Source organism: Myotis daubentonii, chromosome 3, assembly GCF_963259705.1.
Source record: "Myotis daubentonii chromosome 3, mMyoDau2.1, whole genome shotgun sequence".
Taxonomy (NCBI): Eukaryota; Metazoa; Chordata; class Mammalia; order Chiroptera; family Vespertilionidae; genus Myotis; species Myotis daubentonii.
Genome location: NC_081842.1, coordinates 61,505,081 through 61,531,932, shown reverse-complemented (window position 1 = coordinate 61,531,932; position 26,852 = coordinate 61,505,081). Strand labels below are relative to the sequence as shown.

Sequence of the window (26,852 nt, the reverse complement as noted above, 5' to 3'; positions counted from 1 at the left end):
AGCTAGGTCATGGTGAGCAAAGGGAAATGTGGTGTTAACAAATAACTTAACTCCCACAGCTGAAAGTCTTTTGTAAGAAAGGTTAATTAAAGAGCCAAAATTGCTGGCCCAAAAGAAGACTGGTCTTGGGACATGAACTCCATTACCTCAAAATTTTGCAAATTATACATCAAGAAGGCGAAGGCGGTGATGGGGATGGGGGCAGGGAGAAAGATCTTAGCTGTTCTGAAAGATTTACATTAGCTGTAGATAAAGACAATGGGAAAAGGGGAAGCAGAATCTGCCAGGAAGAAGTGTCTGCTGCTGTGGGTGAGCTGTAAGCAGCAGACTGGAAAATTCATGTGTTAATAAGTGGATAATTGTGGCAAATTGATGCAGCCATTATAGAAAACAGTATGTAAGGTTCTCAAAAACATAGAAATAGAACTACTTTGTGACCCAGCAATTTCACTCCTGGGTAATTATCCAAAGAAATCCAAAACACTAATTCAAAAAGATATACGCACCCCGACGTTCACTGCAGCATTATTTTTTTTTAAGATCTAATTGGGTTTATTAAGCATTCCATTAATTGGGCAGCATCTCATTTAGCAATTAGAAGGGGCCCCCTGCAGCATTATTTACAATAGCCAAGATATGGAAGCAACCTAAATGTCTGGATAAAGAAGATGTAGGTACATATATATAATGAAATATTACTCAATCATAAAAAAGAATGAACATCCATTTGTGACAACTTGGATGGACCTAGAGGGTATTGTGCTAAGTGAATTAAGTCAGAGAAAGGCAAATACTGTACCATATGATTTCACTTATATGTAGAATCTAAAGAACAAAATAAAACAGAAACAGACTCATAGAGAACAAACTGATGGTTGACAGATGGGAAGGGGGTTAGCAGGCAGGGTGAAAAAGGGGAAGGCATTAAGAAGTACAAACTGGTACTTACAAACTAGTCACAGAGATATAAAGTAGAGCACAGTTATTGTAATCACTATGTGTAGTGCCTGGTGGGTACTGAATTTATGGGAGAATCACTTCATAAATTATATAAATGTCTAATCACTATGCTATATAGTTGAAACTAATATAAAATAATTTTGAATGTTTGTAATTGAAAAAAAGTGAATAATAATGGAAATAGCCACCTGGAAATTAATCCTAAATTCCAACAGATATATAAGAACATGAGCAGCCTTATCAGAGCTGGTTTACAACTATTAACAGGCTAACTGTTCTCTTTCGCTCACTGTAATTTTAACTTAGAACATCTCAGGATTTTTTTTTTTCTTGATAGTGGCATGAAATTAATTTGAAGACCACTAGGAGTTTGAACATGGAGGATCTTTTAAACCATAGTGTTTGCATTTTAAACTAGTAGCTGGCATAAGACCTAGAAATCTGTGATTTTTCACAAACTCTAGGATTCTGGTACTTATTACACCGAGGAACCACTGGAATGAAATACCTTACCTGTTAAGGAAATGAAACTATTACATGGATTCACATGCAGTGTGTTCCTCCTGTGCATAGGGCCCACTTAACTCCCAACCTCACTGCCCTCCTTTCACAGAGATAAATACTGCAAAATTGCAGAAAATATTTTCATTGTAACGCAAGGTGATTTCCATTTTCTTCTGATCACAGAAATCCGTACTTGTGGAAAAGAAAAGCTCTTTTATTCAAGTTTTAAAAATTATTCTCCACTACAAGGGTGGACAAAAGTAGGTTTACAGTGGCTCACATGGAAAATAATACCATAATAAAAAATAATGCAAGAATAAGCTGTTACATGTACTCATAACTGTCACCCTACTTTTGCCTATACCTGTATATTCATTTTAGAGTAACTTTGAAAATGAAAGTTATTGTGTTGTTCATTTATGGAGTACACTGCCTTGTTATTACTTTTGATGAATATTCTTTTTTTATTGATTTTTTTACAGAGAGGAAGGGAGAGAGACAGAGAGTCAGAAACATCGATGAGAGAGAAACACACCGATCAGCTGCCTCCTGCACATCTTCTACTGGGGATGTGCCCGCAACCCAGATACATGCCCTTGACCGGAATCGAACCAGGGACCTTTCAGTCCACAGGCCGACGCTCTATCCACTAAGCCAAACCGGTTTTGGTTGAATATTCATTTTGAAGGTGTGCACACCTTCCTAGAAATAAAAGAAACTTTGACTCAAGTTTTCATTTGGATTCCCGAAGGAGTCTTGTATGATAGTATTGGAGATCTATTTTCTCTTCTCCCAAAGTGAGTGACATGGCCTATTCCTAGTTAATCAATATTATTTTGTCTTTCATTATTCTTCAACATGCATCCTAAGTTTTGCCCTCCACTACCAACACCCCAAGTTCTACCCCCATCCTCTACAGATTATGGCTTTTCCCTTTTTAGTGTCTCCAGCACAATATTCTTTCACTGCAATATTTTCTTTTTTTTTTTTTTAACCTGGAATATACCTCTCTTACCCCTTTCTCCAGATGTCCAGTTCATGTTGATCTTTCCCTCCACTGAAACCAGGAACATTTACTTATTGCCTAAAATTATAAGTTACTAGTATCTCTGGGAATCCTATTTGTCTTCCCACTAGTTCTAAACCCCTCGAGGGCACAGATCTCATCTTGGTCTTCCATGTATTTCCATGGAGCCTAAAGCTGTCTCTGTTAGGATGAACTACCTCTAATCTCTCCTGTTTGGACATGTTTTCTGAAATATATATTGTTATAAGCTGTTCCCATAGGTCTGAGCAGACGATGGATGCCTGCAGAGGCAGGATGAGAAGAACTTCTTTCCACCTGATCGACCTAGGCACTCTCCTCCCTTGACCATTGGGGACCTCCCCTCCAACTGACCAACTCTCGCACCCACATCCTGACCCTATATTGCAAACTTTTTTTTTTAAATATATTTTATTGATTTTTTACAGAGAGGAAGGGAGAGAGATAGAGAGTTAGAAACATCAATGAAAGAGAAACATTGATCAGCTGCCTCCTGCACACTCCCCACTGGGGATATGCCCGCAACCCAGGTACATGCCCTTGACCGGAATCGAACCTGGGACCTTTCAGTCCGCAAGCCGACGCTCTATCCACTGAGCCAAACCGGTTTCGGCTAATATTGCAAACTTTTACCCTATATAAGAGAACCTAACCACCCGGCTGGTCTGACACCAATATTAGTCTCGGCCTGCTGTGAGAGAATGTGGTAACATTTCTTAAACTCTCACAGCATCTCTCGGCCTGGCTCCTTTTGATGTGGACCTAACAGTCACTATGCACACTTTAGACAATGGTTAAAACTTGTAGTTTTATGGTCACTATATATACACCTAAACAGCTATACTGTCCAGTATAATGTTACCCACTGATATTTTTCCTTGTCTGATCACTTCCTATTACGAGGAGACCCATGCTATACTATTTGCAAGCCCTTGGGATCTAACAGTGCTATACACTATAGTGTAATATTGAATATATATATATATATATATATATATATATATATATATATATATATATATATATTCCCCTTCTAGCTGGGCTAATAATCAAATTAACAGAAACAGATTAACAGGAGAAGATAAAATTTTAATGCATGTGCATAGGGAACTCACATAAGCATGAAAATTCCAAAGATAGTGAGGCAATATTGGACATATGTATCATGAGAAAAGGGGGGTGGTGATGGGGGAATCTTAGATTTCAGAAGTGAGAATGGGCTATTTACCAGTAGTTGAGGAAGAGTGGAATACACACGACAGGCAAATTCTTACAAGGTAACGCAAGAAACATCGGGGCGCGGTAGGTATCTAGCTAATAGGGCCCTGCCTGAAGCCCTGCATTTACCACCCTTCATTCAAACTAAGCTAAGGCAAACATTAGGATCCCCTTCCTGGAGCAGGCCTTTCTATCGGAATCGCTTATGCAGACAAAGGTTCTTTCTGAGTTTCTTGTTTCTTAATAAACAGCTTAAAATCATTATCCCAAAAGGCAAACTCTTGGTCCCCTTGGAGAGCGAACCGTATAGCTTGGCTCTAAACCAGTGGTTCTCAACCTTGGCTGCACATTAGAATCACCTGGGAATCTTTTTAAAATCCTGGTTTCTGGGCCTCATCCTCCGGAAATTCTGTTTCTTTGTTATGGGGTGGGGCCACAACATTAGTAACAAAAAGACAGAATTTCCGGAGGATGAGGCCCAGAAATCAGGATTTTAAAAAGATTCCCAGGTGATTCTAATGTGCAGCCAAGGTTGAGAACCACTGCTCTAAACCGCGGCGCAGGACCACCCGGCCTGCAGAACAGCGCGTGCACAAAGCTCTGGGAAGAAGCCCTGGCTTCCAGGCGGGCAGTCCCGGGAAACAGCCCCGGGGAGGCGGAGGCCACCCGCCATCTCTGTGCGGGGCGCCGGTGCACGTGGTGCGGCTCCCATGTTTGTGCGGGGCGGCGCTTCCGCGGGTGGCACCGCGGGATTCCGCAGCGGCTCCGGCGATGGAGCGGTGCGCGCGCTGCCCGCGGGGGCTGTGGCTGCTGGTGCTGCTCCTGTCCCCGGTGCAGGGCCGCCAGAAGGAGTCAGGTGGGCCCGGGCGGGCGGGCCGAGCGGAGCCGGAGCTGGCTCGGTGCAGAGGCGCTCTCCTGCCTCTTTGCTCCGCTGTGGCCGCGATGCCTGCGGAGCTGGGCGCCGGGCACAGGGCGGCAGGATGTGCGGGTGGGGAGGGAGGGGGCTTGGGGCGGAGAGTGGGAGTCTGCCGCTGCCTCTCCTGCCCCGGGTCCCGGAGAGTCAGCGGCTCCCCGGGATTCCGAGTGACAGTGGGGAGGAGAGGGAATCCCTCTGGTCATCCACAGCAGGCATCGCCCGCGCCTGGCAGCTCTGCACCCCGCTAGAACACACTGGGGGTAAACCCCGTGCACGGGGTGGCTGTGTGGTGTGTGTTTTCTCAGACCATTGCCAGAAGAGATGAAGGGAGGGTTAATGTCTGTGGCTTTTAATTGATCCTCTTTGTAGGACTCGGTTTTGTTAGTGAACGGTGGGAATCGATGTAACTCTCACCAGTGCAGTACTGTATATCCGTAGCCTTCTGGGCGTCTGGCATTAAGCTGGGGGAAGTTTCCAGTTTCTTGGATACCTGTCGGCCGAGTGCGGGAGCAGACATGCTGGAGAGTTACAGCAGGAATCCTTCCTAGGTTTGCGTTTCCACCAGTGGGGTGGGAAGCCGGGTGTCTAGAACTTTCGGCCGTCTATTGGTTCTGCCTGTCTGCCACTAGCAAGTAAGAATGTTCGGGGGGATTTTGTTAACTTTGATTCATTTCCCTTTTTGAAGGTTCAAAATGGAAAGTATTTATTGACCAAATTAACAGGTCTTTGGAGAATTATGAACCATGTTCAAGTCAAAACTGCAGCTGCTACCATGGGTGAGTCAGTTCTTTGATTTATTTGTTTTTGAGAATTTAGTTCTTGTCACAAGCAAGTCCCCTAAGATCGCTAAGAGGCCTTGGTTGCAGTGGTCAGAGAGCCAAGCATATTTGTGAAAGCAGATGGGGTTCCTGAGGTGGTTTTCTATTTCTAGGGAATAAAATTGCCCTGGGATGGGAGAGGCCCAGGTGGTCTCAGCCTTCTCCCCGCCCCCCCCCCCCCTCCTTGTGGGGGTCAGTATCTGTGCTTGTTTGTTTTTCCCACTGCACTGAAAGCTTCTTCAGGTCATTCACCGTTGTATCCCTGGTGTGGCTCTCAGCAAGTACTCAATAAATATTGTTGAAGGAATGAATGTATTTATGAATGAATCTAATTATACCTTTCCTGTTGATTATTTTTAAAGTATGCAAATTAGGGCTGGAGTGTGGAAGAAAGAGTACTTCAAAAGCAATAATCACTTCTAGTCTCAGAACTCCCACTCATTATCCCCATGGCCAGCCACTTAACTTCTCTGGGTCTCAGCTTCTGCATCAGCTGAATATCAGAGTCCTTTAGCTACTTACTGTGTTACTAGAGGCCCGGTGAACAAAAATTTGTGCACTCGGGGAGGGGGTCCCTCAGCCCGGCCTGTGCCCTCTCGCAGTCTGGGACCCCTTGGGGGATGTCCACCTGCTGGCTTAGGCCCGCTCCCCAGGGGATCGGGCCTAAGCTGGCAGTCAGACATCCCTCTGGCAGCTTGGGAGCCCTCGGGGGATGTCCACTTGCCAGCGGGGAGCAGGCCTGAGCTGCAGTCGGACATCCTTAGTGCTGCTGAGGAGGTGGGAGAGGCTCACACCACCACCACTGTGCTGGCAGCCGTCAGCCTGGCTTGTGGCTGAGCAGAGCTCCCCCTGTGGGAGCGCACTGACCACCAAGGGGCAGCTCCTGCATTGAGCATCTGCCCCCTGGTGGTCAGTGTGTGTCATAGTGACCAGTCATTCCCAGTCGTTCTGCTGTTAGGGTCAGTTTGCATATTACCCTTTTATTATATAGTATTCCACAGCTCCTCAAAAAATTCACCTAGTGCTTATGATACTTATTAAAAGCTTACTATGTATTGAACTTTATAAAAGGGATCCAGAATAATGTAATTTGCCCGGCCAGTGTTGCTCGGTGGTTGAGCATCACCCCATGAACCAAGAGTCCCCGGTTCGATTCAAGTCAGGGTACATGCCAGGGTTGCAGGCTCAATCCCCAGTAGGGTGCCTGCAAGAGTCAGCCCATCAGTGTTTCCATCTCTCTATCTCTCCCTCCCCCCCCCAAAAAAAAAAATCAGTAAAAAAAAAACAAGTGTAATTTTTTGTTATTGCTGTTAGGCTGCTATGGTTTAGGGTGGGGTGGGTAGGAGCCAGACAGACCAGAACAAGGGAGTCAGACAGTGTCAGAATGCAAGGCATAAGCTATACCTTCGTTGGGATTCAGAGGAGGGGACGTCAGTGGGCTGCAGTGACTGGAGCACGCGGATGTGGCTTGTGAAGAGAAGGTGGAATATGCATCAGGCAAGGGAGGGGCAATGCAGATGGAGGAGGAAGAAGAGAAATTTACTTGCTTTTTCCGTTTGGTGACTTTGATGTTGGTGATGTTTTAGATTCCCTAAGGTGTTTCTAGGGGAAAGGGTACTCGTTCCTGCCCTCTATTCTTTCCCTCAGCTTACTGTGTTCTTTAATACTAACCCTAAACCCAAGGAAGTAGGCAGAATGGTGCCACCACCTTGGCCTGCTTTCCTTGACGATTCGCATTCTTTCCTAGTGTCATAGAAGAGGATCTGACTCCTTTCCGAGGAGGTATCTCAAGGAAGATGATGGCGGAGGTAGTCAGGCGGAAGCTGGGAACCCACTATCAGATCATTAAGAACAGATTATACCGAGAAAATGACTGCATGTTTCCCTCAAGGTAAGAGTTATAAGGCAAATATATCTTCTGACCTTGTTACATAGGGGCTTACTTGATTCTGTCCTTATGGGAAACCTATTAAAGGGACCCCCCAGGCCAATTCCTCCTCCCATGACAAGCTCTTCTTGCCTGTGAATTTTTCTTGCCAACTCCTATCCTCCCTTCTCCTACATCAATGCCTGTCTTCTCTCTTTGTGAGGCTTGGGCATGTCACTGACTATACTGGCCTTTGCTCTGTCCCTTCTCTTCTTTCTCTGGATGTTGTAGCTGCAGAAAACAGGCTGATGAGACCTAGCAGGAGTGAGCTGTGCTGAAGGTGGAGGCAAAGCATGGATTGTCAAAGGCCAACTATTGTTCTAGATACCAAGTATGCGAAGTAACATGGTAGAAAGTCACGAGGAGTAGCTGGAGCCACAAATTTTGAATCAGTGGGATGAGAGTTGGGGGTGAGCAGGAGGGTCATGGACTGATGATACAACTAATGATAAACCTCCCTTTTAGGAGTCTTCTATATACTAGTAAATGAAACTTCCAGCCCCGGCGAGTGTGCTCAGTTGGTTGAGCATCATCCCATGCACCAAGAGGTCACCAGTTCAAGTCCTGGTCAGGGCACATGCCAGGGTTGCAGGCTCAATCCCTAGTAGGGGGCATGCAGGAAGCTAAAAACATTTTTTTAAAGTGCGCCTAGGCATATAGATCAATGGAATAGAATAGAGACCCCAGAAATCGGCCCGAACCAATATGCTCAATTAATATTTGACAAAGGAGGCAAGAACATACAATGGAGCCAAGATAGTCTCTTCAATAAATGGTGCTGGGAAAATTGGACAGATATATGCAAGAAAATGAAACTAGACCACCAACTTACACCATACACAAAAATAAACTCAAAATGGATAAAGGACTTAAATGTACGACGGGAAACCATAAAAATTCTAGAAGAATCCAAAGGCAACAAAATCTCAGACATATGCCGAAGCAATTTCTTCACTGATACAGCTCCTAGGGCACTTGAAACTAAAGAAAAAATGAACAAATGGGACTACATCAAAATAAAAAGCTTCTGCACAGCAAAAGAAACCATCAACAAAACAACGAGAAAACCCACTGTGTGGGAAAACATATTTGCCAATGACATATCTGATAAGGGCCTAATCTCCAAAATTTATAGGGAACTCATACAACTTAACAAAAGAAAGATAAACAATCCAATCAAAAAATGGGCAAAGGACCTAAATAGACACCTTTCAAAAGAGGACATCCAGAAAGCCAAGAGACATATGAAAACATGCTCAAAGTCACTAATCATCCGAGAGATGCAAATCAAAACAACAATGAGGTACCATCTCACACCTGTCAGACTGGCTATCATCAACAAATCAACAAACGACAAGTGCTGGAGAGGATGTGGAGAAAAAGGAACACTTGTGCAATGCTGGTGGGAATGCAGACTGGTGCAGCCACTATGGAAGACAGTATGGAGTTTCCTTAAAAAACTGAAAATGGAACTCCCATTTGACCCTGTGATCCCACTTCTAGGAATATATCCCAAGAAACCAGAAACACCAATCAGAAAGGATATATGCACCCCTATGTTCATAGCACAATTCACCATAGCTAAGATCTGGAAACAGCCTAAGTGCCCATCAGTAGATGAATGGATTAGAAAACTGTGGTACATCTACACGATGGAATACTATGCTGCTGTAAAAAGGAAGGAACTCTTACCATTTGCAACGTCATGGATGGAACTGGAGAGCATTATGCTAAGTGAAATAAGCCAGTCAGTAAAGGAAAAATACCACATGATCTCACTCATTCATGGACAATAGAGACCATTATAAACTTTTGAACAATAATAGATACAGAGGCAGAGCTGCCTCAAACAGATTGTCAAACTGCAGCGGGAAGGCCGGGGAGGGTTGGGGGGCAGGAGGTAGGGGGGTAAGAGATCAACTAAAGGACTTGTATGCATGCATATAAGCATAACCAATGGACATAAGACACTGGGTGATAGGGGAGGCTAGGGGACTGTCTAGGGCGGGGGGATAAAATGGATACATATGTAATACCCCTTGTAATACTTTAAGCAATAAAAAAAAAAAGAAAATATAGATTGATGACATATATGAAAGAAGAAAAAAAAAAAAATAAAGTGCGCCTAGGGCCCTAGCCAGTTTGGCTCAGCGGATAGAGCATCAGCCTGCAGACCAAAGGGTCTGGGGTTCGATTCCGGTCAAGGGCACGTACCTTGGTTGCAAGCTCCTCCCCGCCTAGGCCTTGGTCAGGGCTCATGCAGGAAGCAACCAATTGATGTGTTTCTCTCACATTGATGTTTCTCTCTCTGTCTTTCCCTCTCTCTTCCATTCTCCCTAAAAATCAATGAAGAAAAAAAAAAGAATGTCATGCCAATAAACTATATATATATATATATATATATATATATATATATATATATATATATATATATATATATCTTTATTGATTTCAGAGAGGAAGGGAGAGGGAGAGAGAGATAGAAACATCAATGATGAGAGAGAATCACTGATAGGCTGCCTCCCGCAAGCCCCACACTGGGGATCGAGCAACCGGGCATATGCCCTGACCGGGAATCGAATTGGTGACCTCCTGGCTCCTGGGTCGATGCTCAACCGCTGAGCCACACCCAGCTGGGCAAACTATATTTAAAAAATAAAATAAAAATAAAGTGTACCTGGGAGACTGCCTTGTCCTAGAGCAGGCACTGCTCTGGTGAATCTGTGGTATTTCTGTTTGGCAGATGCAGTGGTGTGGAACACTTTATTTTGGAAGTTATCGGGCGCCTTCCTGACATGGAGATGGTGATCAATGTACGAGATTATCCTCAGGTTCCTAAATGGATGGAGCCTGCCATTCCAGTCTTCTCCTTCAGCAAGGTGAGCGTAGGAAGAGCCATATGAGGGGACGCAGGGTGAGCCTCTAGGACAGGGGTGGGGAACCGTTTCTCTGCCAAGGGCCGTTTGGATATTTGTTTATTATTTTTTATATATATTTATTGATTTCAGGGAGGCAGGGAGAGGGAGAGAGAGATTGAAACATCAATGATGAGAGAGAATCATTGATTGGCTGCCTCCTGCATACCCCTCCCCCCACGCTGGGGGTCGAGCCCGAAACCTGACCATGTGCCCTGACTAGGAATTGAACCATGAACTCCTGGTTTATAGGTCAATGCTCAACCACTGAGCCACGCTGGCTGGGCCATTTGGATATCCATAACATCATTCACGGGCCATACAAAATTCTCAACTTAAAAATTAGCCTGCAATTTTTGGTCATACATTTAATTAATTCACCCCCAATGCCTTGGCAGGGCCAGACCAAGTGATTTTGAGAGCCTTATACTGCCTGTGGGCCAAATGTTCCCTACCCTGCTCTAGGATATGAGCAGGAGATGATTGTCCTATGACAGAGTCTAATGGGTCACGGTAAGGATGAGGCCTGAGATCCAGGACTGGGTCTGTGTCCCTGTTGGTTTCACAGTAGTTGAGCAATGAGACTGAGGAGATAGGGTTGAAGATCTGTAAGTAATGTGAGATTGCTTGAGTGTCTATAGAGCTAGTGATAGAGGGTAGGGAAGGAGAGGCCTGAAGAACCTAGTGGACATTGGAGATGGGGTTCAGAGATGAGAGAGAGGGAGAGAGAGAGAGAGAGAGAGACCCGAGAAAGCTTCTGGGCTTGGAATTAGAGAGCACATTTAACCAGTTAACTGCCTGGCGTCCAAAACGGAAACCATCCCCACACGCCATGATATTTTGAATTTAATTTAAAAAATCAGTTTGCAATGAATATTATAAAAATAAATATATTACTCACAATTTGGGTGTTCTGGAATATTTTCAGCTGAAAATTCACACAAATAAATGATTTTAAAGTCGGTCAGGGCTGCCACTTAGTGAAAACATTTTTTTATAGACGTGTGTGGCGTGTGGGGAAGGTCTGCCGCTTGCATCGACAGGCACCTATGGCGTACAATGGGTTAAAAAAATATTTGTTGAGCTCCTATAATATGTACATCAGCCACAGTATTTGGTAACATCTGGCTTATGTGCCGCTGTGTCCCAGGGGCCCAGCATGGCTAACAGTGACACCGAATGTGTTAGATCACTCCACACAATTTGTGTCCAAGCAGCACATTGAGGGGCTAGGCCTGGGATATCCAAGAGGGATTTGCGAGAGGGTGGCATTTGGGTCCAGTTATGGAAGGATAGGATACTAGGACACATCTGTGGGCTTGTGGAACTTGGGACAGTTAATGTGTTGCCAGAGCTCAGGTTCTTGTAAATGGCGTATCGGCAGCGATGGGCCTTGGATCCCTAGAGACTGAGTTTGAATGCATTTGAGGGCAGGGGTGGGGGAACCAAAAGGGAGTGGGTGGAAGATTCTATGGGGAAGAGTAGGTTTAGGAAAACCCTATGGACTTTGCGAAAAGGAACATCATCTCTGATTTGGTTTTCCCAAAGCAAAGGGACTTTTTACCCCCACCTTTTCTTTATCACAGTTTACTTTCCTTCCAGACTTGCTTATTTCCTGTATTGCAAGTGGTCTGAGGCACATTTGTGCGCATTTCCCATGACTTAGCCTCATTTCTCAAAAGTGCTTGGTCCCATTGTTTGTCATGAACGCCTTCCAGACGAACAAATAGAGGCTCCCATATAAGTTAGTGAGGACTTCGTTATTTACCTGTTGTTTCTGTGGATAATCAAGTATGACCATCAGTATACTAACTTCCTTTTCATCTTTACCTCCCTCCTTTTTTTTTTTTTTAATCAGTGACTTCTACTTTCCAAATAAGGGATTTTTTTTTCTTTTAAATCCTCATCCAAGGGTATTTTTTTCATTGATTTTTAGGGAGAGTGGAAGGGAGGGGGAGAAACAAAGAGAGAGAAACATGGATGTGAGAGAGACACATTGATTGGTTGCCTCTGGCACAGGGATCGAGCCTGCAACCCAGGTACGTGCCCTTGACTGGAATCGAACCCAGGACCCTTCAGTCCGTGGTTGGACATTCTGTCCAGTGAGCCAAACCAGCTAAGGCCAAAGGAGGCATTTTAGACTGTCAACTTTATAGTAATTGTGCATCTTCTATTGAGCAGCTATGGCTGCTCAAATACATTTTTAAGTATTTGAGAGAATGCAAACAGCATATTGCATGTGTGATTTCAATGGAAGAAACAGTAGAGTTAGAGGTTTATCAGTGGCCAAAATGTTTTTCTTTTTAGAGAAGGGGCTGGGGAGAGAGAAAGAGAAACATCGATTTGTTGTTCCATTTATTTATGCATTCATTGGTTGCTTGCATGTGCCCTGACTGGGGATTGAACCCACAACTTAGCATATCCGGATAATGCTCTAACTAACAAGGGTGAGTGGCTAGAATTTTAACAGAAATAACCATAAAAAGGAAACAAATGGTTTCAAACTTTTTTCAAAAGATGTGAGATAATACCTCTTACCCCATTCTGCCCATCAGCACTTCTAACCCTGATAGATGAGTAACCAAGATTTTATTGACCAGCCAATGTGAGTTCAGCAGTGCCAGTCTTGAGTAGCACTGATACTTACTGAGTACCCAGTATGTGTCAGATGCTGTTATAACTTTGTACATGTATAGCTCATTTAATATTCAAAACAAGCCTATTATATAGATAGTATTATTGATATTATTTCTCCCATTATAAAGATAAGGAAACTGGGCGTAGAAGAAAGATTAAGTAACTTGTCTAGAGCTGAAAAGAGGTGGAGTCAGCATTCAGATTTAGATGATCTGTCTCAAAAGCCCACATTCTAAACCACTGCGCTGTATTTCCTAATTCTTGCTCCCAAAAGACCCATCTAGGAAATAACCAAGAACTGGTGAGTCAGTATACCCTCCAAGTGTCATAGCAGCTAAAAGATGAGAGAGCTATGTAATCATTCAGGATTGTGTATATTATTTCCTTAAACTAAAAACCCTGACAGTGGATGTCCTCTAGAAAAACGGAACTTTTGGTAACTGGGAAAGTTGGCCTTCAGTGCAGTTTCAAATCCATGAATTTTAACTCGTGGTCATTTTTGTCCTTTAATGACTGGAGTCTAGACTTCGCAGACTAGGGCAGCTTTACCTTTGACAATGTGGCACTAGGGCTTGCAAGGCCTTTGTCCAGATCCTGTGGCATGAATGCAGTTGGCTGCTTTTCCCTCTGCTGTGCAGCTGATTTAGAACGACCTTTCTGTTTCTATTGAAGACATCAGAGTACCATGATATCATGTATCCTGCTTGGACCTTCTGGGAAGGGGGACCCGCTGTTTGGCCAATTTATCCTACGGGTCTTGGACGGTGGGACCTCTTCAGAGAAGATCTGGTAAGGTAGGTCCTTTAGGGAGGTTATGTTTTTCCCTCTTTATGGGTCTTCTTGAAATAAACAGTAGCGTATAAGCCATTACCTTAAAATGACTAACTCTTAAGTTGAAAATAAAAGACAAAAAACTGTTTATAGCAAAAGCAATTTTACCTGTGTATAAATTATCTATGTATCCATAGAAAAAGAACAGAAGAACCTGCTCTAAACTATCAGCAGTGCCTCTGTGGAAGATTGTAGAAGCCTTTTCCTCTTTAAACATTTCTAGGCTTTTAAGATTCTCTAAGAGTGAATTACTTTTATAATGAGGGGGAAAAATGAATGAGCGTGTTGTGAGGGAGGATAGAACATTACTTAGGGGAACAGAAATGCACTTTATAATTTAGAGCTAAGTCTGTTAGGTGGGGATGGAGTGGGCATCAATGTCCCGTAGGAATCTCAAAGACAAGCTTCCTTCAGATCCTCTCTATATATGACTGAGATATGCCTTGGCCTGTTGGTTCCATCCCATCCTGCCTTCATTTCAGAATTAATTTTTTAAAATATATTTTTATTTTTATTTTTTTAAAATATATTTTATTGATTTTTTTACAGAGAGGAAGGGAGAGAGATAGAGAGTTAGAAACATCGATGAGAGAGAAACATCGATCAGCTGCCTCCTGCACATCTACTACTGGGGATATGCCCGCAACCCAGGCACATGCCCTTGACTGGAATCGAACCTGGGACCTTTCAGTCCGCAGGCCAACGCTCTATCCACTGAGCCAAACCGGTTTCGGCTAAAATATATTTTTATTGATTTCATAGAAGAAAGGAGAGTGAGAGAGATAGAAACATCAGTGATGAGAGAGAATCATCAATCAGCTACCTACTGCATACCTCCTATGGGGGATCGAACCCAAAACCTGGGCGTGTTCTCTGACCTAGAATCGAACTGTGACCTCTTGATTCATAGGTTGACGCTCAACCACTGAGCCACACTGGCTGGGCTTATTATGTCTTTTGATGGACATTTAAGCCATATATATATAATATATGCATAATTTTTAATAGTTTTTTAAAATCCTTACTTGAGGATATTTTTCCATTGATTTTTAAAGAGAATGGGAGAAACAGAGAGAAACATCAATGTGAGAGAGACACATCAATTGGTTGCTTCCCACACGTGCCCCAACCAGGGCCGGGGATCGAGCCTGCAGCCAAGGTACGTGCCCTTGACCAGAATCAAGCTCAGGACACTTCAGTCCATGGGCCAACTCTCTACCTACTGAACAAAACTGTTAGGGCACATAATTTGGTTTTTGTGGGCTATTTCAGAGTATGACCCTTTACCCTTTAATATTTTAGTTGCATATTTCCTAAAAGCAAGGGTGTTCTCTTTTATGACCACACTGTAATTACCAAATTCAGGAAACAGTATTGTTGCAACACTTTATAGTCTCAGTAATGCCCTATTATAGTGCTTTCCCCCTCCAGTACAGGATGCAGGCCAAGATCATGTATTGCATGCAGTTGTTATGTCTCTCCAGTCTCCTTTGATCTGGAACAGCTTTTTAGTCTGTTTTTCTCTTTCATGACATTGACATTTTGAAGAATGCAGAACACTCTTCAATTTGGTTTTGTCTGTTTCCTCATGATCAGATTCAGTTTATGCATTGCTGGTCTGAATACTGTATTTACTTACCACGTAAGTCATTTTTCATCCATCCACCCCTCATTAGTGATGTTGATTTGGATCACCTTTTCAAGGTGTTATCCATTTCCTTCATTGTATAGTTACTATTTCCCCCCTTGTAAGTTAATAAGCAATTTATAGTGAGATAGAATATGTCTTAAAATCTAATCTTAGATGAATTTTTTCTTTTGATACCTTCCCCTTATATTCTTCAACTGAATTTATTTATGACTAGAGGCTCAGCACACAAAATTTGTGTGCAGGTACTGTCCCTAGGCCTGGCCTGCAATCAGGGCCATCTTCCTCCGCTGCCACCCACCTGGTTCCCGGTTCGCCGTCGGGCGATTGGAGCCTGATGGCTGGGAGAAGGGAACAAGAGGTCAGCTGTCCCCGCCCACTCGCCAGCCCTGTCCCCACCACGGGTTGCCCTCTGTGTGTGGGGCGACTGGTGGGACGGGGTCTTAGGCCTGGCGCCACCCACATCCTCCGCCACCCATCCCTGGTTCCCCGTTCGCCATCAGGTGATCGGAGCCTGCCGGCCAGGGAAAGGGACCAAGAGGTGGTCAGTGCGCCTCATAGTGACTGGTCGAGCAGTCGTCTGCTGTTAGGGTCAATTTGCATATTACCCTTTTATAATATAGGATAGAGGCCCAGTGCACAGGGTGGGGGACAGCCAGCCTGCCCAGATGGGGGCCCCAGATCGGGGTAGGGGGTCCCTGTTGGGGGGCAGGACCAGCCAGGGAGAGGGGCCATGGGCAGTTTGCAGGCTGGCCATGCCCCCAATTGGGGTGGGGGTCCCCACTGGGGGAGGGGCTGGCCAGGGCGAGCGGCCAGGGGTGGTTTGCAGGCTGGCTACACCCCTGATTGGGGTGGGGATTCCCACTGGGGGGTGGGGCTGGCCGGGGCGAGGGGCTGCAGTCGTTCTGGTCTCTGGTCATTCTGGTTGTTCTGCCATTTTGGTCTCTGGGCTTTTTTTTTTTTTTTTTTTTAATATATTTTCTTGACTTTTTACAGAGAGAAAGGGAAAGGGATAGAGAGTTAGAAACATCAATGAGAAAGAAACATCAATCAGTTGCCTCTTGCACACTCCCTACTGGGTATGTGCCCGCAACCAAGGTACATGCCCTTGGCCAGAATTGAACCTGGGACCCTTGAGTCCGCAGGCCGACGCTCTATCCACTGAGCCAAACCAGTTAGGGCTGGGCTTTTATTATATAGGATTATAGAATTGCCATTTTATTTCTTAGATCCTTTCATTTAGAATCTCTAGCTATGTGATTTTATTTTTTATCTTGAAACTTAAATAGTCTGCTCGTTTATCCAACTACATTGGCCTGCCATTTTTCTATTTTTATAATTTTGGGGGAGTTTGTTCCTATTGACTTATTTTTCATTCTATAGGAAATTCATTGTCCCTGTAGATTTAAAGATTTCACTCTCTACTGTCAGAGGTGGGGGGAGAGGGTAATCAAAGAGGGCTGGGACACCCCAGACTGTGGTGACCACTGTTAGCACTTGCCCGGAAAAGAAGTTCTAAGATAGGTCTTTTGAGAAGTTGGTAGGTGGGTAGGAAGAATGAGGGGGAGGGGAAATAGAGATGATGCATCGTTCAAGTCTGTGTATATTAAACACAAATTTCCCAGGCACCAAGGAAATGTATACTAAAAATTTGAATATAAATTAATACAGTTTTTTGTTGGATAGTTTGGCAAAATATATCAAAATTTAAAGTGTATATATCCTTTGACCCTGCCATTTCACTTCTAGAATTGATCCTGATGGGTTCATTTGACAAGTGTGCAAAGATGTATATATGAGGATACTCACGACAGTGTTGTTTCTTAAAGCAAAAAGCTGGAAACTACCTAAAAGTCCACCCATAAGAAACAAATTACGACATACCGTGCGTGAGTGAAAATAAAATTAGTATAGGGCTTAAGGACAAGGACTCTGGGTTCAACTCCTGGCTCTCCTTAGCTATGGGACTTGTGGGCAAATTTCTTAACCTTGTAAGAGCCTCAACTGTAAAGTAAGAAAAATGAAACCCATCTCATAAGGTTGTGAGGATAAGTTAATAAAGGTATGAATCACTTAGAACAGTGTCCGGAACATAGTAAGTGCTATATAGATGTTGGCTGTTATTATCTATAATATATGTCCTTATAAGAATGTATGGTATGATCTGTTATATAGAATAAGGGTTCTCAATCTTGGGACTATTGACATTTGGGGCCAGATCATTCTTCGTTGTAGGGTGCTGTCCTGTGCAATATAGGATGTTTAGCAACATCCTTTGGCTTTTGCCCACTAGTGGCTAGTAGCAATCCCCCAGGAGTGACAATAAAAAATGTCTATAGATATGGCCAAATGTCCCCTGAGAGAGAGGGTCAAATTGCCCTCTAGTTAGATCCCTGATAGGAGAGATGATTGGAAGGAAATTTTTCATTGAAACATTAAATTGTTAAAAGTGTTTATCTGTGAGTAGGGGAATTTGACGATGCTTTCTCTGCTTTTATTTGATGATTTTCCATTAGAATTTTATATAATGAGCACATATCATTTTTCTGCTGAAAAATCCACAAAACAAAAAACCAAGTGCTGTAGTGTTTGTATTTTGGTGGAATGGAATATGGGGCAGAGAATGAGAAAGTGCTGGTTTTGGGCTGGAGAACTGGGAAAAGGTGAACCAGCAGGAAAGGGCTGGAGATATGCCAGGAAACATGGAGCAGTGCTCTCAGCAGAGAGAAATGAGTAATGTAACACTATGTGTCTGAAAAGTATCTCTACCTAAAAAGTTTGTAAGCTAAGTCTCATTTCACCAATATAGACCAGCAAGCCCTCTTTAACTCCAGTTGAGCCCTCTCCTCCATTTTCAGAGGAAGACATTGAAAAAATTCTGTGCAGGGTTCCTACGAAGAAAATTAAGAATGCTATGTCTGTGAGCTAGTAGGTTCAGCAAGGAGAGCTGGTCGGGGCAATGTGTGTTCCGAGAACTGAGTTTCAGGGACTTCATGTTTGTGGAGCACTTAGTACAGTTTCGAGAATGCCAGGGTGCTTTGCAAAATCAGATGAAATCTAACGACATCTCCTATGTCTCCAAAACATGATTTGTTTTCTTGACCTTAATTCAATTTCTGATATTTTCTGCAGTCCTATCTGTATGTTAATTTATCGACAGCACTCTACTTAAAGTAGGGAAGAAATCCTCTGAATTAAATAGCCCTAAACATGTCATTCAGTGTTTGGGAACTTTTCTTTCAACGTTGTCAACTTAGTAATGGAGCAGTAGATTTGTAGATATTACGAGCTAACACCTCCAGAAGAATGAAGTAATACCAAAAAGGAACAGCATGCCATTTAGAGATTTTTCTTTTTCTTCTTCTTTTTTAAAATATATTTCTTTATTGATTTCAGAGAGGAAGGAAGAGGGAGAGAGAGATAGAAACATCAACGATGAGAGAGAACCATCAATTGGCTGCCTCCCGCACGCCCCCCCCCACTGGGGACCGAGCCCGCAACCCAGGCATGTGCCCTTGGCCAGAATCGAACCCGGGACCCTTCAGTCCACAGGCCGACACCCTATCCACTGAGCCAAACTGGCCAGGGTGAGATTTTTTCTTTTGAATAGCCTGGCTCAGACTTAATTTAAAAATGTAAAGCTCTGAGCCCTAACGGGTTTGGCTCAGCGGATAGAGTGTCGGCCTGCAGACTCAAAGGTCCCAGGTTCGATTCCGGTCAAGGGCATGTATCTTGGTTGCGGGCACATCCCCAGTGAGGAGTATGCAGGAGGCAGCTGATCGAGGTTTCTAACTCTCTATCCCTCTCCCTTCCTCTCTATAAAAATGTAAAGCTCTGAACTTATCCTCAGAAATGGTTAGAACACATCCTTATAAAGGTAAGAAGAAAACACAGAAACTAATCAAAATCTATTTTCAGGTCAGCAGCACAGTGGCCATGGAAAAAGAAAAACTCCACAGCATATTTCCGAGGATCGAGGTGATTATATTTTTGTACATTTTACAAAGATATTCTTACAGTTAATGTGTAAAATGTAAGTAATTTTGAGGACGTAGCAAACTCTATCTCACAAAGAAGACCTAGACATAAACAAAGAATCACAGAATTTTAGACTAGATAAGAACTCAAATTATTTGCCCAAAGCACTCTTAATTGAACTGAAATTCGAAGTTCACCCAGTAATTCAACAGATATTTGCAGAGTGCCACGAGTGATGGGCATTGAGTATATAATGTTGAACGTTAAGATGAGCTGTCTTCTTGCCTGAGCGATGACAGTTTCCTAGGAGTAGCTATGACCTTGCCCAGTCACTCTGCCGGTTAATACCATCAGTGGACCTCCTGACTGCTTTTTTTCATCAGCCCATGTGGCTGCCACATAGTGGTTGAGAGCACAGACTGAAATTGTAAAAACGGAGAGGAAGAGGGAAAGGGAAAGGTTGGGGAAGGACCCCTTCCGTGTCCAGCTCGGTATCCCCAGTGTCAAGGTCAGCATCTGCCACGTAGACACATAATGAATGTGTGTTGAACAGATGAATACAGAAGAGACTGTGAAGAGAGGGTTTTGTCATTTTCTCAGTGAGTCCTCATCAGAGATCCCACCCTCTATTTACTGTGAGCAGCGGACTTCAAGTGCAGATGAGCTTCAGCCACTGCTTACTGTTCCTTATCAACTTCTCTGATGCTCAAGTCTTGAGATCACAGATTCTTAACGTGGGGTCCATGTGCGGACTTCAAAGGTTTTAGGACTTTCTTGAAATTATAGGGGGATATGTGCATTTTTTCTAGAGAGGGGAGTCCATAGTTCTTATCACATTCTCAGGGGGTCCATGGCACCCCCCAATGTCAAGACCACTTAGCAAGGACTTTTTCTCCGTATAATCTTAGGGTTTTAAGCCTTTTTGTTTTCTCTTTCATTTAAATACTATATAGACTTTACAGAGCACACGCAACAAAGGTCATGCAGCTATTTTGGTGAGTGGTGATTACATAGTCACACAGCTATGGGTACTATTGATTATAGAGGCTACATGAACCCTCCTAAAAGGGAAATCATTCCCTGAGATATGGCTGTAGTGACCAGAACATCATAATCTTAAAAACTAGGTGCAAGCAAAGAAGGACCAAATTCTCATCCCTGAAGGGTAAAGTGGGGACAGCCCAGGACCACCTAGAGGCTGCAGTATCCAATATCCCCCTCCTCTGCTATGAAAGTGACCAGTGAGTTGTCCACCTGAGTTGCATTGGGTCCAATGACTGCTTACCTTCCAGAGATGGGGAACAGTATTATGGTGTAGAACACATAGTTTTATGTCATGTGTTTCTTTTATAGGACAAGTCCAGAACGAGATCCTCTCATTCTTCTATCTCGGAAAAATCCAAAACTTGTTGATGCAGAGTACACCAAGAACCAGGCCTGGAAGTCTATGAAAGTAATCACCAATCTTCTGAATAGAAACTAAAGCAGCGAACATTCTCACTCAAAGAACATTGCCACCTGGGTAGAATTTCAGATTAGGTTCCCTGTCCATCATGGGAAGAATGTAGAGGAAGTTCCATGAACTAGTATTAGCACACATGTAAATTACTCTTTTTCAAACTCACATTGCTTTCCTGGCCCATGTTCTGAGTAGTATTTTATGCTATTTTGAAGGTTTAAACCAGAGGTCACAAACTTTTTATGTAAAGGGCCAGATGGTAAATTTTTTAGACTTTGTGAATCGTGAGCACGAGAGCAGCCATAAACAACGTGTAAATGTATGAGCGTGACTGTGTGCTGATAAAGCTTTATGGCACTGCAATTTGAATTTTATGTAATTTTTATGTGTCAAAATATTCTCCTTTGGATTTTTTGCAACCATTTGAAAGGTAAAAATATTCTTAGTTTATGGGTTGTATACAAAAAACAAATAATAAACTGGATTTGGCTTATGGACTGTAGTCTGCCAACCCCTGTTTTAAAGCAGTGGTTTTTAACCCTGACTATACAGTCCAGCCAGAGAGCTTAAAAATGACTCAAATAAATGAGAATCTCATCTTGATTTGTTTAAAACTCTCCAACTATTCTAAGGTAAAGCCAGCAATGATTGGCTTTGGTTTGGAGCCCATCTCTGTCCTATTAACTCTATGACTTCTTGCCTTATTCAAAGGACTTTAAGCCTGAAATGTACTCATCTGAAACTTCCACATGATATGAGAAAAAATTTTAAACTTCTTGTGTGAAAAACTAAGTATATCTTTAAGATGGGTATATTTATTATAGGATCGTTTTAATCAAATGGGTGCAAATGAAGCTTAAGAAGCTTTGTGTAAAAATAAAAAAATACGAAAAAAAAATGTATCCATTCAGCAGAGCAGCTACTGTAGGAGGCTGCAGAAGCAAACAGGCTTTGTTCCCCTCATCAACTAGTTTGCCATCTGTTCAGGTGGCTGGAACATGCGTAGATGGGGGGTCTCAGCTGCAGAGGCCCCAGGTGCCACAGGAGTCAGCGCTAAAGGTCCAGTCATTGTTCTCGAGGGGGATCGGTGCCCAGTTTATCACATCTTCTTTCTCTTTACAAGAAAAGCCAAAAATCTGGATATTTGTAAGGACTATCTTACTACCTATAAGTGTTAGCAGTGGTTTGAATATTTAGTACTTGAAAACTTTGCATGGCCAACAAAATTTGTGGGTGGTTCACACCTCTAAGCCCAACAACTACCACTTGTGACCTCCTGCATGCCGAGATTACATAGAGTGAAATATTGCTGTAGGCCATGACCTCTACAATTTAAGACATGTGACCCTGAGCAAATCTAGCTTCTCAAAGCTTCGGCTTCTTCATCTATCAAATGGGGTAATAATGCTTCCAGAGTATGTTTATTATGAGACTTAAATGAGATCATGTTCTTGAAATGTTTACCTTGCTGGCTGCACAGTGGTCTTCAATAAATGCTACCATTACTAATATTAATGACTTCCTTTTCACTTAAAGGATACCTTGGGAAAGCCAGCTGCTAAGGATGTCCATCTTGTGGATCATTGCAAATACAAGTAAGACTTCCCGAACTCCTGACTCTCGGTTTCCCTTTTGCTTTTGGAAGAGCTGTACTTTGGGGGAGAATTTCAATACCAGGGCCCAGCTGGGATTTATGAAAGTCACAATAATTCATTTAACTCTTACTTACTGAGAACATGCTGCGCACAAGGCTCTGGCCTAAGTTCTGTGGGAAACCGCGTAGGTAATGAAATATGGTCCCTGCTTCCATAAGGCCTGTGTGCTAATCAGGGTGATGGTGTTCTCTCTCTCCACACCCCACCCAGTCAATAGCTGAAGTTAGATGACGTATTTATCAGGTTAATAACACAGTTTAAGGGTCAACATGAATAAAGCATGTATAACTAAAATATTTAAATGCCAGGACTAGGAATTAGAAGAACAGCTAAAACCAGATCAGGAACGGGATGCTGGGGGGATTCAGAGAGATGAATGCTGATTGCAGCGCACAGTGGGAACTATAGGGAGGAGCAACGCTGGTTGGAGACAGAGGTGCATGCATGAGACATGTTGAAAAGAAAATGTTTTTTCTAAGATAGGTTTTTAAAAATATATATATATGTTTATTGATTTCAGAGAGGAAGGAAGAGGGGGAGAGGGAGAGAAACATCCATGATGAGAGAGAATCATGGATCGGCTGCCTCCTGCAAGTCCCCCACTGGGGATCGTGCCCACAACCTGGGCATGTGCCCTTGACCGGAATTGAACCTGGGACCATTCAGTTTGCAGGCTGATGCTCTATCCACTGAGCCAAACCGGCTAGGGCTAAGGTAGATTTTTTTACAGGAGGTATTTCTTTGAAGGTTGATTAGGCATGCCTGGCCGTCCTCTCCAGACTTCAGAAGAGGAGGGAACTGGGGATGCTTTTGACCAGATGGGATACCCTATGGGGGAAACGAGGCTAGGGGTGGGCAAGATGAGTTAGAGATATGAGGCCTGGCTAGCTTATAGGCAAGTATGAGGTATCATTTCCATCTGAGCCTTTGTATCCTTTCTACTCAGCACCCAGCTCCTGGCCCTATCTAGCTTTGCCTGGAGAAAGTATCCCCCTTCCCTTTCATCCTGACATTTATAAGAACAACCGGTAGCCCCTGGAAAAGCAAGGAGTTTATGGAAACTCCATAGGGACATGCTGATGTGTTCTTGAAAAATCAAAATGGAAGGAGAAGGAAGAGGGGTCATAGAAGGGGAGAAGGGATTAAGAAAATAAAAAGGTCCTTTGTGGCAGCAAGTATGTAGTACCAAGTGTATTCTGCTCTTTCTTTCTCAGGTATCTGTTTAATTTTCGAGGGGTAGCTGCAAGTTTCCGGTTCAAGCACCTCTTCCTGTGTGGTTCACTGGTTTTCCACGTTGGTGATGAGTGGCTGGAATTCTTCTATCCACAGCTGAAGCCGTGGGTTCACTATATCCCAGTCAAAACAGATCTCTCCAATGTCCAGTAAGCTACTCTCTCCCAAGCAGAGATTCCAATCCCTCCCGTAATCTGCCTCTAAGTCCCCAGCCACTTAAGGCATTTACTCCTGATGACTTTTTCCATTAAGAGCTTTTTCTTTCTTATTTGGTTCACATAGATATTATTGAACTTCTATCCAACTAGGCTATCAGTAGGATTTCATTTGAAAAAGTGCTCTAGTGCTGGTTCAAAATGTAACATTGAGACAGTCCGCAGTGAAAAAACTCTAATCTCTCAAAGACTGGAGATAGGGATGTTGGATATTATTATATTGTCTAAGAAACTTTCTGATACAGCATGAGAATTGCCCCCAGTGAAGCTGAGAAAAATTTCCTCTCATGATGGGAGGAGCTAGCAAGAGGGAAGGAGAGGGGCCCAAAACATAAGGGGCCAGAGCAGGAGACAGGAGGGAAGTGTCTTCTTCACTATGGATTTTTGATGTGTGTTATTGAACGTTTCTCTATTTTCTCAAATGTGATCCAAAACTAGAACACATTGCCTTTAGCGTGTGGGGGGACTTTTGTTGTTATTTTGTTCCTGTGGGGACCCTGATATCTTCCCTTTAAAAAAAAATCTACCATCCAGATACCTAGAGATTAACTGTAATCTATGGTATTTCTGATTTAGTGCTAATAAGCTTGTTCTATATTTCAGAGTCTAATAATCCTTTCCATTTTAGGGAACTGTTGCATTTTGTAAAAGCAAATGATGACATAGCTCAAGAAATCGCTGAAAGGTAAGTTCTGTTCATTTTTCCTTTTCCACTTTATCATCCCTATTTTGCCCTAGCAAAGTTATATTAATAGTGTTACCATGGTGATAACTGGATTGGATCTTTATTATACAGAGATAATCCAAATTAAAGCCACTCTGGGGAGAAAAGCACACATTCACAAATGTCCCAAGCCCATATTTTATAGAAGTAGACTGAAATTATTGAGATAACTGAGTACTCAATGTTTATATGTTTGTTTTTAAGAAAAAAATTTAAGTTCTATTGTTAAGTGCACAGGTGTGGATATGAAGGCTAGAGGGTTAGTTCTGAGGATCAAAAGAGTTAAATCATATAAAGTACTCTGAACAGTGCTTGGCACAAGGTAAGCACTCAATTATAAGCTATTAGTACTATTAAATGCTGTGCTTTAAAAGTTCTTGTTCATTTTGTCTCTAGAGGAAGCCATTTTATTATGAACCACTTGAGGATGGATGACATCACCTGTTACTGGGAGAACCTGTTGACTGAATACTCTAAATTCCTGTCCTATAATGTAACAAGAAGAAAAGGCTATGATCAGATTATTCCCAAAATTTTGAAAACTGAACTCTAATAGCCATCATCGGATCAAGTCCTCTCTAGGGCAGCAGATCTGAGATATCCTGTGGTGGGGACCTTACCATGAATGTAGCACCTATACCTTGAATACTGTTACCAAGACAAATATCTTGTTTTCCTTGTCATGCTGCACCCAGAGCAAGTCTCGAGAAAGATCCAAAACATGTAGAACACAGATATGAAGCAGCTCAACGCTTTGGCTGAACAAGGACCAGAAATCATGATATATGGGTTTTGTACCTGATTCTACCTTTCATTTTCTTAGGACCAATCACAGCTTGTGCCTCAGGTCATCCACATATATATGTACATCACTGTGAACCTGACTGTGTCCACAGGATGATGTTCTTTGTGCCACAGTTTGGAGCAGAAACTCAATCATTTGGAACTAGTACAACTCATCGCCGCAATTCTGCAGTTATTCTAGGCTTGAACTTCGATGCTCTATTTTAATGTAGGAAGCTCAGTCTATAGGCTTTGTGAAAGGCACTTGGGGATTATTTTTTGAAAGGTCTAAGGAAGCAGTAGTTGTGCCATGCACTGACACAGGAGTCCCCTTCTGTAAAAGCATTAACTCTTTGGTTAATGAAACTCAGGAGGTTTCTATAATGCCATATAGAAAGGGACCAGTTGCATGAGTAATTGCAATTGGATCTCAAGTTCCTTTTGTGCCTTCATACCCTTCTTTTTATGGTCTCTAAAAAAAATACATAAACCTCTTAATCAAGTTAGGAAGGAGTCCTCACTCTTCACTCTTTGCACATCCCTAATATTTTTCCTCCTTCAACTGGCAGCAGTCCACACTCTCACTGTCTTGCAGGATCTGCTTTTCCCCTTTTTTACTATTAAATACTAGTTTAATCTCTCAGGATGCTCTTGCTAACAGTCAAAAATGAAGAAAAATTGTTAGATTGAAACTCATATAGTCTGATGACTTAGAATCATCCTTGTCCCTTAAGCCCAACCTTTCTATAAAGAAATCAGTTCTTTCCCTTTGACTCCTAAGAACAGATTGGTATAAATTGGTTTCAAAATTAGTAAATGTGAGATTCAGTCATATAAAGTCAGGATTTTATTCTCTTTGTGAGAAATGGCCTTTTAAACTTCCTTCCACAAAAATTTAAGCATAAAGACCTTCTTAGAGGAGTTAAATATCACTGGTAAGACCATTGCATGGAATAAGCCAGACATTTAAAGTTGAACTTTTTTAGCATGAAAAATTAATGGGGATTGTGTCCTTAGGTGCTATGAGTGTAGTGATAAGAGCTCCAGATTTATGAGTTATATATATTATGGTTTTGCCTTGTCCGTATGAGGTCCTAATAGATGTCATTATTTCGTATTTTACTTTTTCTCTCACTAAACTAGGAAAATTTTCTGTCCTTTGGATTAGGAGCTGAAAGTACATTTTTCTGGGAGTGTTTCCCTTTTGCTTCAAGTTCTAGCTCAAGCATCACCTTTTCTCTGAAGCCTTTCTTTCATTCCTCTAGGCAGTTAGAGACAATATTTTGCTCATGCCTGTATTTTTGACATCACATTGTACTGTAGTTATTTGACTGCTGTTCTGCGAGCTTCTTGATGGGTGGGAATCACGTTTTACTCATCTTGATG

At 42.7% G+C, this 26,852-nt stretch overlaps 1 protein-coding gene across 1 annotated transcript; it reads left to right on the top strand.

The window, feature by feature from the left end:
• Positions 1–4,437: 4,437 nt before the first annotated feature.
• Positions 4,438–25,567, top strand: POGLUT1 (protein O-glucosyltransferase 1). Its single transcript, XM_059687768.1, is given in 12 exon segments — positions 4,438–4,490; positions 4,492–4,583; positions 5,329–5,419; positions 7,209–7,352; positions 10,132–10,267; positions 13,613–13,734; positions 19,338–19,397; positions 20,751–20,850; positions 22,393–22,451; positions 23,726–23,893; positions 24,588–24,644; positions 25,080–25,567. Coding segments are annotated over 12 exon segments (1,239 nt in total). The 3' UTR covers positions 25,237–25,567.
• The last annotated feature ends 1,285 nt before the right edge of the window (positions 25,568–26,852 follow it).